We start from the raw sequence: 13,326 nt of genomic DNA, 5'->3' as shown, positions 1-13,326 counted from the left end.
TGACAACAAATTTTCTTCTTTTAGGTTTTCATAAGATAAAGTTAGGTACCAGCAGTCAAGATGAGCAGGGGATGGGGTTAGTACACGGTTCTTTCAGGCACAAACGGAAAAATAACAGAATACAAAAGCTAATGCTAAATAACAGACACAAGACATCTCTTCGAAAACCAGTAAAAGATTTTACAGTGGACATACAACTAGGCTTGAGAAGGAAGCATGAATGATGGTACATATCTTACTTCCAAAGCTTAACAAACTTGTCATGACTGGCTGAAGCAACTAAACCTGCAACTGTCGACACAGCCAAGGAAGCAATTAATCCTTCATGTGCTGTGAGGGTCATTGTCTTGTTCTCATTCATGTTCCATAGCTCCAATGACTGCAAAATGCACTACATGCATTACAATTTGTGTTTCAATTCTAACATAGACAAAGAGCTGAGTGATTTCTTCCTCTCTGTCCAAGCCTTGGTGGACAGACTCATCAGTACTTTTACTAGTAGAAGATGGTAGGTAATCGGTGGAATAGTTAGAGTGCATGCAAGATGGCCCCAACAGCACAGTAATAAAGAAAAGCACCTCAATTACTTATCCTTTAAGGGGGGGTCACAACATCTGGGAATTTGGGTATGTGGAGTCAACTGAGTATTAGAAAGTTTTTGTTAGACTACGAACAAAATTAAAGAAATTGAAGGCTTAAGAAAGAAAAAGTTAGAAACATGGAAGTGAAGATATTCACATCACAAAGTCTTTCGATATTCAGTCATGAGAAGGAAAAAAGAAGATATTGACATAGTGAAGGTGCAATGAGAAATAGGTTGTTTTCCGGGACCTCCTTAAATCGTACAACCACATTACATGGTTAATTTCGAATATTCAGTGTTTAGCGAGACTAGTCTCTAGGATTTTTTTATTTTTTTTTAAAATGGAGAAAAATATATTTAACAAAATAAGCTGTTTAGCATATTCTCTATATCCACTATATCTTGGGGGAAAACGTGGAAGTTTTGCACAACAATGTAGACATGACTTGCCTGGTAACAGCCGATTACAAGCAATGATGAATACGTAGGGTGGAAAACACATGAGTGGAATTTGTTGCCATTTGAACTAAGCTCATGTAGACAGTCCCCTTCACTACCCGATCTCAATGTCCAAACCCTGACAGAGTCTTCACTAACCGATGCTAGGAGCTCGCCTGAGGGATCCCAGCAGACAGAATGAATTGGTTTTGTGTGACCCTTCAGAAACAATAGCAATATGTTAGCCACACCATAGTCTGGAAACACAAACAGAGCTATATTGAAACATATGATAAAAGTTATTAGTGCATGTAAGCAGCCTTGGAGAAAAGCAACTAGAGAAGTTATCATTTATCTCTCCTAAGACTTTCTATGTCAGGTCATACTTTATTACGGGTAGGTAGCAGGTGCCAGTTCTCATTAACCATGTGAAAATCCTAAACTTTGCAAATGTAATAAAAGCTATATATAAAGCAATCGTAACTAATGAAACAGAAGTTTCACGTCACTAAAAGAACCTTACAATTGTCAATCAAGCTTTTTGCCAAAACTCATGTTCTTAGCCTACATGGAAATTTGTTCGACATGATCCTATTCATATATTTGAAGGTTGGATAAGGAAAAAATAAATGATTAAATCTCTCATTTTTCTTCTAAATATCTTTGTTATTTTTCCAAGTTGTTGAGATGGATTAGCATCTTTCAACTTCCAAAAGAAATTAGAGAAACACTAAAATAAAACGAAGTTAGCAACTTAAGTTGTACGGGCTTGTCATTAAGGAACACCAACCTTTAACGAATGCCGACAAGCTTGTGTCTCCACATCAAGTATCGATACAACATTCTCGGCAGCCGCAGCAAGATATCTACCGATGCGGGGCTGAAATCTCACCTGAGCCGTCCCACCCTACTCGAGACATGAAATAACATTAAGAAGAGATGGAAGATCATATAATTGAGCATCAGTGTCCCCAATCCCCTGTTCCAATGTGCATATTGATATAATAGTAGATGAACAATTTTACCTTGAACACTCTTGTGCAGCTACCATTGTTAATACTCCAATATCTTATCTCACCATCACCATCACAAGAACAGATCAGATCTTCTTTATTGGGATGGAAGTCAAGTGACATTACACCAGCAGAATGCCCAGTGAAAGTCCGAAGCGAGTAGCCCGGCTGAAAATAATTACAGGGGGAGTTAGGAAAACTTCAAAAAGAACAAAGCAAGATGAGTAAGTCTGATTCTTTTCTTCTTTGGTCACTTAAGTTTACTGGACCATGGCCCTTCCAAAGATGTTCATTAATGCATTTTTTTTTCATGAAGAGATTCCTTGATGGCACCAAGAAGATGAATAGTATGTTCAGTAATGCAATTTTACCACAACCTCTCTTCGTAACCACTTAAATGAGTTTGAATTGACAAAATGAGTCACCAAAGTCTTCCACCCATTCTAAATAAGACAACTTGGTTTCTTTCAAGGTCGAACATGGATACAGGCCGTCTTCAAGGTAATTTAAATATCAATACATCCGCTCTTGATTAATAATATAATTAATCTAGATGGATTCCATCAATTTTAATCATATTTACCCCTTTTAGCGGTATATAAACTTCTTCCTGACCTCACAGCAAAAAACAAATAAAGAATATTGACACACAAAAGCTCAGTGGACAAACTAAATATTCTAGTAAACCGAAGATAATCTTACTTTATGCTCTGTTTAATTCGTTCGAGATGTTCTCTAGGAGAGATATCAAACTGAAAGAGACTAGAAACGGTAAAGATATATAGCCCAAAACAGATATAGAGCATACTCAAGGAAACAACTTGGATGGGAATAATCTGAATACGAACATAAAAGATGTTATTAATAATAAGAAATAAATTATCAAACACTAAAGACAGCATCAACTAACATTGTCAGCATCCCAAACCCTGACAGTTTTGTCAAAAGAAGATGTTGCAAGTCTTGCCATGCTTGGACTGAAACGAACATCAGTAATTAGTGACGAGTGCTCCTCAAGTGTTGTTTTTTGCTTTAAGGTATCAGTATACCATAAAACAGCCTGAAATGGAAGATAGACCATAAACAATAAAGTTATTTCTTTAAGAACCACTAAGACGGCATTAAGCACCATAACAATAATGCATTGCTTCGATGCTACAAAAATACACTTCGAAACGAAATCATTGATAAGTACACTAACCTTTTTGTCATGGCCTCCACTAGCTAGCAGTTTTCCATCAGAGGAAAAGTGACAACAAACAACTTTACTGGCACTAGCCCGAACAGAATTCACTTCATTAAATGTGAAACCTATAATCAAAGGTTCTTCTAGTCAGAATATAACCCCATTCATAATTCTAGATAAACTAGGAAGCCAACTCATTTCCTAGTTGACAAATTATAGATAAAGCATTCATGTTCTTTGCTAATAAAAAACACCATAAATTGACTTTAAACTACAACTCTCAACAACCAACACCCAATCTGCAGAACAACAATTTCATAAACCTTTATGAAACAGATACCATAGAGATACAGAGATATTAGAAAGTAAATGCACCGCAGAGGGTACATTCTTTTGTTGGTATTTTTGTACAACCATTAATCTCTTTCCTTTTCTTTTCTTTCTTTTTTATGGGGGGCAGGGATTAGCTGAACCAGAGGCATTCTACAGGGTGCGTGCAAGCTTTCAGAAATCAATGTACCAAACAGTACGTTAAGATTTGATTTAGATCTTGAAAGGCTTAGAGAGATGAAAGAAATGCAGATGTCACTGCCTAGTTAACAGAGCTTGTATAAATTTTGTCATAACTAAAACACAAAAGGAGGTGTCATATACAACTGGTGTTTAGTACATGACTACACAAAATTCAGGACTAAATTTAAAATCACGGAACCAAGTACACCTCACTAACCTTTACTGACATCCATACCGCGACCAACTGTATCCCGAGGATCGGCATCATCATGAGATAAAAATGACTCAACATTATCATCAAGAGAACCATCATCCACGAACCGATCCATATCAGCCTGCACAAGATCTTTGTCATCCCACTGCCAAAATTACATTAAATGAGGACTGGAACAACCCATTAAGGTTTCATCCACTGGCACAAGATAAAGTACTTCTATTACCAATTGATTCGATGGTGATGTAAGAGTGCCATTATTATCTGCTCCAAAGATCATTAATGGTTTTGAAGAACTTCCACTATGTTGCAAGGCAGGCATTGAAATCACATCTCCAGGCGTGTGAGTCGATGGTGTTGAGGGAGCAGAACTTGGGGAAGGTCCAGCAGTGTTTGCAGTTCCTGAGCTATTGGCAGGCCCTGAAGATGAAACAGGATGTTTTCTCTTTCTCCCAGTCTGGTTTTTTGAAGCCTTGAAAGACAAGAAATAGCATATTAGGAATCTTGATAACTTCAAGCCTGTGAAGTTGAGATTAACAATCTCCAATATGGTAATCTTTCCATTGATCCCTTTTAAGTCATGAGAGATCAAAAGCTCCCATCAATAAAGTATAAACATATTACATAGTATTTCCACTTCATATTCTATGGTGCTTGGGATGAAACAAACTAAGCCATTAATAGCATGTTAGGATCATCTAGCCAAAAAGTAGCACGCAAGGGTCAGCACAACCTGGATGAATTATTATTAACATGAGAAATCCTCTAGTTTCATAGCAACTTTGTTTATGCGTTTAATATTAGATAAGTGTTAACTTGAAAGAGCATCTTTTCAAACAAGTGAAGTGCTGAAGTCAAAGATATGCAAGAAGGAAATAAAAGGGAGGGAGGGGGGTATCCACGACTATAAACCCAAACACAACAAGGATACTGCAAAATAATGCATAAATCTTATCCCTAGAAATAGATTGGTCAATTTTCTCCACTGCCTTCTCTTTTGTTTTTGATAAGGATTGCCTTCTCTTTTATCATTCTTCTCCAATGTTTCCTCTTCTCCCCCAGTTCTTCTTTTCTATTGTTAATTCTCTTAGGATACTTTACATGGGCCCTCTAATTTCTTTCCCTTTGGGGGGGGAGGGTAACTAGCCATCTGCAAAATAGAAGGTGAGAGATGGAAGTGTTGACATTCCAAAAAGATAACTCCTCGGCCTAGTCCATCAACTCGATTCCTTAGTGCATCCAACAGCAAATGACTGAGAAAATTTCTCAATAGAATGCAAAACTTCATTGGTCGAACCAGACTAAGTTCAGAAATTATATGGTGCTTCTTTCATAAGAAAATAATTTCTGACTGTGCTACAGCATCAATAAGAATCTGGTTTGTTAAACAGTAAAATTTTATGACACTAAACAAAAGGACCACATGTTTTATGCCGCTAAAAAAAAGTCTCTATGATATAAACCAGAAAAGTAGAGACCTGATCATTTCCCCGAAAAGAATTTGACATGCTTCCATCTCCTGTAACACTGCCAGTGCCCATAATTTTATCTTGTTGCAGACTGTGATTTGAACTCTGTGGTTGCGGACCAGAAAGTGTGTGTTGAGGAAGCTGCTGCTGTTGCGACTGCTGTGGATTACCAGTATGCTGTTGCTGCTGCTGTTGCTGTTGGAATTGGGCCATCCTCAACTATACATGAAAAAGAAGTTCCAGTGATTACAGACGCTGATATATTATGTGATATGCTGCAATACATAGTCACATAGTTGACACATGCAAGACCTACAGCTGAGTAGCTAACATTTCACCAAGCGATAACAAGAGATGGTACCTTGAGCAAAATATCTTGTGGAGGACCAGGACCCTGTGAAGCTGAACTCATATTTGGAACAACATCACCAACTGAATTTGAAAGGCCATCTTTGCCCATACTAGAGTTCCGATTACTAAGGAGCATTCGTAGCCTTCTGCTTTCGACGTCACTAGCAGATGGTGAAGTCAAGTTCTGCTGTGCTAGGATAAGCTGTTGCTGGTGTTGAGGTGATAGCATTTGCAGTTGATGAAAGGGCTGGGGACCCTGCATAAAAGACTTTGGCTGCTGGAGAAGCCCCGACGACCTCAGCTGATCATAGCCCTGACAAGCGTGACAGAGAAATATACATTGTAAAATATCAATAAAGGTCCAAATATACATCTCAGTCCAGTAACGATAATACTCACTCTTCTTTTCAATTTATGCATCTTACTTTCCTTTTTAGTATGTTTCAAAAGAATGATACATTTCTATATTTAGTAGTTTTAATTCCAATATTCCCACCCTCAATGACACTCTCTTATCGGAATGACATGGCATGTTTAAGATCATAAGACTCGAGGGGTAATTCTGTATGTTATACAAACCTTTAGTTTAAGACCACAAGAATCAAAAGTCTTCTTTCCATTCTTAAACTTCATGCCTAGTCAAACTAGGGCACAAAATGAGACGAGTAATATATAACACCAATCTTTTATACACCCAAAAAAAAGAAACTAAAAAACTGCCTAAAAGATGGAAGTTTACAACTTTATATCCGTCAAAGTATAGGGTCCAATCACTTGATTTACCGAGAGAAACCTCGTACTAAGACACCCACAAAATAAGCATCAAATTGGGCGTGCTATTTGCAAGCTTCAATAGAGGAGGAATAATGAAGCATCACATTTAAAACTATATGTACAAACAATGTTTCCCATGAAAACCACTACGTTATATTAAATAATCAAATTCTGATACATTAGTTATGGTCTGCTTTAGGGGCACAAAAGGTCCACTGCAAGCTTAAGAATTCTCAGTAATTCCAAAGAAAAGATGTCCTTAAAGCATACAAAATTTCAAAACCCAATGCCTTTTTTTTATTTATAAGGTAATAGAATTTCATTAATGAAAGGCATAAATACCCGTATGCTAGATGTATACCAAAAAATAGAGAAACCTCACAAAAACCCAACGCCTTATTGGAGCACACTTCAAGGAAACCACTCATCAGCGGACAAGAGAAAAATTTAAAAAGTTTATAACATTGGGTACCCTGAACGCCTCCAATTTTGATAACCCAAAGTAGACAAATTTCACATTCATGTCTAACTGAATGTCAACAGGCACTCATCTCCAAAATTGCTAAAATAACTCTTTACCAACATCACGTAAAAGGTTCGAATTCAACAACGCTTCTAGACAAGTTGCAACAATGTAATCATGAAACAATGGAGACTTGAACGTGAAAAGGTTTCAGAGGCTATTTGCAGAAACACAATACAAAAACCTTTAATACTGCAATAAGGTATTGGCACAACCAGGTTTTCTGTCAACTAACTCCTTTCCCATCAAAAGAACATGTGGCTGCTTCCACTGAATCCTTGGCCAATACCATGTTATGACTACCATCCTTCAGGTAAACTCCACTATATTTTTCTATAAATAGGTGCACTTAGTTATCTTAATCGAGCCGTATACTGCCCATGTAAAAGTCATAAGAAAAATCACAGACACTGATCTTCCGAGACTCATTGTCATATAGAAGCCAATAACATATAACATTTTCTATTGTGATATGTAATCAAAAGGTATTTACAAGAGATGCACTGTCAAAAAAAGCTGAAGCAAGCATAAATTATAAGATAGAATGTTAGAAACCTACAGTGAGGGGCCATCCTTTCAAAGTCAAATTGTTGCCAGCTTGATTTGATCCTAACACAACATAGTTAAGTCAGTTCATCTCTTGATTAAAAAAAAAATCAGTTCATCTGTAAATCAAGAAATCTATGACAACTGATCCCCGATTTTCTGTTTCCTTTTTAATACCAGCTATTCTAATTAGAAACATAAGCTAGATATGAATTAGCAGGTCTGCAAAAAGAAGCAAAAGCCCCAAGGAGATCAACAAAGATAAGATACCAGGAATTCCAATCAGTGATCCTTCAGGACCTGCAGCTCGAGGATTAAGTATCGGATTGATTTCAGTCTTTATGTCCTGCTCAAATGAAGCAACAAACCATGTAGCCAAAGATTATAATTAGTGAAATGAAACTCCTGGAGCAAAGAAACAAGAGAAAGAAGAATACTGACTGGTGTAGACCCTGGAAGTTGCTGACTACGCCCCTGAACCTGTGGGGACATACTACCGCTGGTACCGTGCAGCATTTGCCTGAAAGTAGGAAACCAGAAACACCTTAGTCCAATTTAGACAGATCACTATGAATTACAATGCCTACAGTCAATTGAAAAAAAACTAAACTTCTTGGTTTAGACGCTAAAGAAATGAACCTATGCTCCAAAATAAACAATTAGAAAGATTCCAATAAAAGTATAAAACAGGTTACTTTATCACCTCCAGCTCCACAAGATGCATGAAGCCTTCCTAGTAAAAATGTTGAAAATTTTCAACAAAAAGTACATAGATAATACAACAACAACATACCCAGTATTATCCCGGGTCTGGGGAGGGTAGTGTGTAATAAGTACATAGATAATAAAATAGTGAAAACCAAATATTTTTCCTTGCTCTCCTTATTTTTCTATGCTAACTATATGTTTCATTTTGGTATGAACAGGTAAATAAATTTAGCTAATTTCATAAGCATACCCTGACGGCTGCCCAGCTGATCCTGCTGCTGCAGATTTCAGCATAGAAGCGTGATTTGGATCTAAAAGCTGACTGACATTCTCACCGAATCTTTGCTGAAAACAATAAAAATTCGAAGGTCAATAACTGAAAGGCATTAATGCTTTCCAAACCTCCATGCAAGACTGCTACCTTTATAGCTGCATCGTCTAGTCTTTCCTCATACATCTTCGTAGCTAATGCATTTGCAGTTCCAGGATTCTGTCTCAGGAGAGAGTCATTTCCAACAATCCCATTAGTTGTACCATTCAAGAGGTGGTTACCATCTCTGCGCTGCTGTTGCTGCTGAGCCTGCTGCTGCTGCTGCTGTTGATGTTGATGTTGTTGTTGTTGTTGCTGCTGCTGCTGCTGCTGTTGCTGCTGCTGTTGTTGCTGATGTTGCTGCCTCTGCATTAAAAGCTGCTGCATCTGCATTTGCTGCTGCTGTTGTTGCTGTTGCTGTTGTTGTTGCTGCTGCATATGTTGAGGCTGTTGGGCTTGCTGCTGCTGTTGCTGCTGCTCCCTTGCCTTCATTATTTGTGTCTGCAATTTCCAGATTTACATTATAGATAAAGCAAATGAAAAGCTGCGCAAAACCTTATAATAGATGAACTTTCAACAGCCAACCAATAATGTGGCATTCATCAAATAAACATTTTACTGGTAGAAAGAATGACAGCTCATTCTAGAAGCCCCATAGGAAACTTTTTATCCTAATGAATTAATTTACTAACTAAACTAGATTCTCTCTCGGTGTCAGATAAAGCCTTACAGATCCTAACATTTCATGGTCCAAACAAATTAAAAAGAATTTTTGATTCGTCTATTTGATAGTGCATTAAAGTTGTAGGAGGTTGACAGTGCATCTGCTGTACATTCACAGCCAAATCAAATCAAGCATCTCTGACCACATACCAGATCATTAACATGCTAAAAACTCGTATATCTAAATTCTAAACTAGATTATAGTAGGAATACAGGCACTTTAAAAGAGACTGAGCCTCTAGAATTCATTATAACAGGTACAGATGCTCGGTCAATAGATAGAACTGAATCCATTTTGAATTCCCGTACAGTAAGAATAAGAAAATTTCTGACAAATCTGCAGTCTGGTCATATGGACAAAGGCATGGACTGACAAGGACCTAAATATGAATGGGTTTATGCAGTTGGAGGACAAGATGTGGGAAGCGAGACAGATGGTTCGGGCATGTGAATAGGAGGTGCCCAGATACCCGCAAGAGGTTGACCATGTTAGGTCCGAGGGGTGGTAGAGGTAGGCCAAAGAAGTATTGGGGAGAGGTGATATGGCAGGACATGGCACATCTGCAGCTTACCGAGGACATGACCCTTGATAGAAGAGTATGGAGGTCGAGAACTAGGGTAGAAGGTTGGTAGGTAGTTGAGCTTTTCATTTTTAATACCTGTAGCATCATTATTATTCGCGGATTTCCTTACACTTAGATCTCTATTACTACCGGTTGTCTCTTTTGCTTCAGTTATTTTATTATCATGTTGTTGTTAATGCTTCTTGTTATTGCTTTGTCTTCTCAATTATGATGTAACTTTGCTTTTCTTGAGCCAAAGGTCTATCGGAAACAGCATCTCTACCTCCACAAGATAGGGTTAAGGTCTGGATACACACTACCCTCCCCAGATACCACTCGTGGGAATACACTGGGTTTGTTGTTGTTGGATGCAAGCGGTTGATGAGTGGACCAAGGACATATAGAATGTCCCAAAATGGGATTCTCCGCGGCAATCCCATGAACCGGACAATTGGAGGGAAAATACAACGGCCCCAACATCAGTTCATAAAACATACAAACCATATCAACAACAAAAATGACATTACTATTGAAGAGTTAAAAGTGATTATGTACCCAAGAATCCATGAAAAAATTTACTATTAAGGGTAAGGTCAATAAAGTTCAACTGACCTTTGCATAATTATCACAATTTGCACCAAAGGAAAGAAGCTGAGTAGTTTTTTCCACTAATCAGGTAATAGTTACTTGAAATTTTTATTCAGAAAAACCATTAAGTGAAAAGTTTAAGAAGCGTATATCTTTTGGCGCAGCTGGTGGCTCTACAAAATATTGAGACAAATGGAACCAACAACTTTCTAATCAAACAAACAACTGAATACAAGCCAAAAGGAAAGCATTTTTTAGCATCACTTTTATCTTCACAAGCAGTAACTCTACTTCCCAACAGTGTTGTCAAAGGCGCGCTTAAGCCCTAAAGCGAGGCTCAAAATATGTTGAGCGCTTCGCCTCGCTTTGGGGGCGCTTCAGTGTCGCATCAAGGCTCTAAGACATACTTTTCCTTGCCAATGAGTATAATCCTGAAAAGGAGACACTAAACAATTGATATTTCATTTTATCGTAATTCTTTTTCAATTTTTTTGTCTGTATAAGTATTATTCGTGCTTATAATTATTGGTCTTGGACTACATATATATATTTTTACTTTTTCTCCAATTGCGCCTTTTTTCATTAAAACCCACGCTTTATTTGCGCTTAAAGCCCCAACGGATCTTAGAGCTTTTTTGCACTTTTAGCATTTTATAACACTGCTTCCCAACAGTTCTCATGTAACAAGGAGAGCAAGCAAGAGAAACTATTGACGAGAACTCTAAGTAGTTACTTCGTAATTTCAGCTAGGGACTACAAAAGTAATCATATTGGAATAACTAAACTTAGGGTCCAGTTGAATAATAACTTTTATAAGATGGAAATTCTTTCATTAACCAACCTCGATATAAGAGGCAGCAACTTCGGAGTGCTTCTCATTGGTCCTTGCGATGAATATGTCCCAAAAAACAGACCACCACTCAAATAGAAAACCACCAGGAGCATCAATAGCTGAAAGAAAGACGATCCAAAGGTCAAAATAACGAAAACCAGAGAAAATCAAGTAGGGAAGTGCAACTCTTTTCTGCATAAGCTCAAATTATAATCTCACCAACAGGGTCAGATGACACTTTCCCTTCAGCTTGAAAGGCCTGAGCAGAAGCCTTTAAATCTCTCTTCACTAAATAATCGTGAATATAGACATCTAACCTGTAACCCAAAGTACCAAAGGCACTGTGTCAGTTAACACAATAGATATTACAGCAGAGATACAGATTGCTAAGAAACAGACACTGAAAACCTGATTGCATTCATCGCCAGGTGCGATCGAATTGATTGTAGATACATAAGTTCAATTAATTGACTGATTAGTTAACAAGGAAAAAAATATTCGGATGAGTAAATACTTGACCTTGAAACAACAACTACTTACCCATCCTATAAAAAAACCTCGTATACCTTCATTAACTTTTGATCACTAATTAGAAAATTGAAGAGAACCAATTTGACAGCTAGAACTGCTGGTTAAAAAGAGGCCTACTTTTTCTTCACTTGAGTCATGTTTCCAATAATCTAGATATGAGTATAATCAGAGAAAAAAAGATTTCTTTTTTACTAATTAAATGTGCTCAGTTCTCCACATTAATAGTATTGTCAATCACACTAAACCCTTAAGCACCCAAACACTAACTGCTGCATTCAGCCAAAGGGAAATCTTCATATTCAGATGGCTGAGAAAACACACACCTCTGTGTTTTTGTGTGTGTGTGTGTGTGTGTGTGTGTGTGTGTGTGTGTAGAGAGAGAGAGAGAGAGAGAGAGAGAGAGAGAGAGAGAGAGAGAGAAAGCAAGTGTTTAAGCGACAAAAATCACAAAACCAATACCATAATTAAAGCTTAAAGCTGTGCAAACCCTAGCAGCACAAGAGCTAGTAAAAAAAGACTCGAACTTTCTTCAACAAAATAAATACCAAACACATAAAACACAAAATTAAACATACACAGAACTGCAAATCTGGCTAATAGGAAATAAAACTATCCAAAAATTGGAACTTTAACACAAAAACCTAATACCCAAAAACTGAAGCAAACAAGAAAAGGAAAAATAAATAATGCACAAACAACAAACATATACTTCAATAAGAAAAGCTTACATTTTATCAGCTTCCCAGTTTGTTTGAGACATGTTGTTTTTGTCCAACAATTCAAACAAACCTTCCTTAATAATGTCAGATCCTTGAAAAATGAAAAAAACAATAATTTTTGGTTACTAATTAATTCAAAACAAAAAACAGAATAAAGAGTAGAGATAGAAAAGGCATAAGTGTGTTTGTATATAACCTTTTTACATTTGTGTTTTTTGCATATAAAATTGGAATCTAGGAGAATGGATGGACAGAAAGACTGATAAAAAAGAAAAAAATAACTTTTTTATTTATTTTCTACAGCTTTTTTTAGTGTTTTATTCAACTCTGTTTTTCTCAGGGAACTGAAATTCTCTTTCTTTTTCTGATGATGGGTTATGGAAAAAAATAAGGGGGTTGGATTTGCTGGAGCTGATGTTGCAGATATTGTAATTGTTCTGTAAGTTGAATTTTGCATAACAAGCCCTTTCTTCTTATCTAATTTTCAATAAAAGTCCTCGTAGAATAAAGCTGATTTATTCCTTAGTTCTAAAACGCCCTTTAATATTGAGTAATTAACCTTTATAACCATTTGTAAAATAGAGTTGATTTTTATAAATTAGCAGGGACAAAAATGTCATTTCAAATATTTAGTCTTTCGACAGATGGTACTAATGTTGCAGTATATTTGCATAAAAGTCCCTTAATTTTAGTGAATTTGCGTTTTCTTTTTCACATTCTAGATCTTCAATTCTTCATTAAT

At 36.9% G+C, this 13,326-nt stretch overlaps 1 protein-coding gene across 4 annotated transcripts; it reads right to left on the bottom strand.

The window, feature by feature from the left end:
* On the bottom strand, positions 1–13,006 carry LOC104115355 (transcriptional corepressor LEUNIG). 4 transcript variants are annotated; one of them, XM_033661070.2, is made up of 19 exons: positions 12,781–13,006; positions 12,594–12,675; positions 11,554–11,651; positions 11,344–11,453; positions 8,740–9,129; positions 8,569–8,663; positions 8,052–8,130; positions 7,881–7,956; positions 7,624–7,673; positions 5,778–6,080; positions 5,426–5,635; positions 4,174–4,404; positions 3,951–4,092; positions 3,236–3,345; positions 2,945–3,094; positions 2,047–2,202; positions 1,812–1,928; positions 1,034–1,240; positions 1–379 (listed from the first exon to the last, which is right to left on the bottom strand). In XM_033661070.2, exons 2-19 carry the CDS (start codon positions 12,623–12,625, stop codon positions 236–238), a joined length of 2,700 nt encoding a protein of 899 aa, XP_033516961.1. In that variant the 5' UTR covers positions 12,626–12,675; positions 12,781–13,006; the 3' UTR covers positions 1–235. The 4 variants fall into 4 exon arrangements, with proteins under 4 accessions (XP_033516961.1, XP_033516962.1, XP_070033832.1 ...); XM_033661071.2 differs by having other exon boundaries at positions 3,951–4,068; positions 4,174–4,419; positions 12,781–13,005; XM_070177731.1 differs by having other exon boundaries at positions 4,174–4,419; positions 7,624–7,686; positions 7,897–7,956; positions 12,781–13,005.
* Positions 13,007–13,326: the final 320 nt, after the last annotated feature.

The sequence above is a fragment of the Nicotiana tomentosiformis genome, chromosome 6, assembly GCF_000390325.3.
Source record: "Nicotiana tomentosiformis chromosome 6, ASM39032v3, whole genome shotgun sequence".
Taxonomy (NCBI): Eukaryota; Viridiplantae; Streptophyta; class Magnoliopsida; order Solanales; family Solanaceae; genus Nicotiana; species Nicotiana tomentosiformis.
This window is presented reverse-complemented; position numbering and strand designations above follow the sequence as displayed.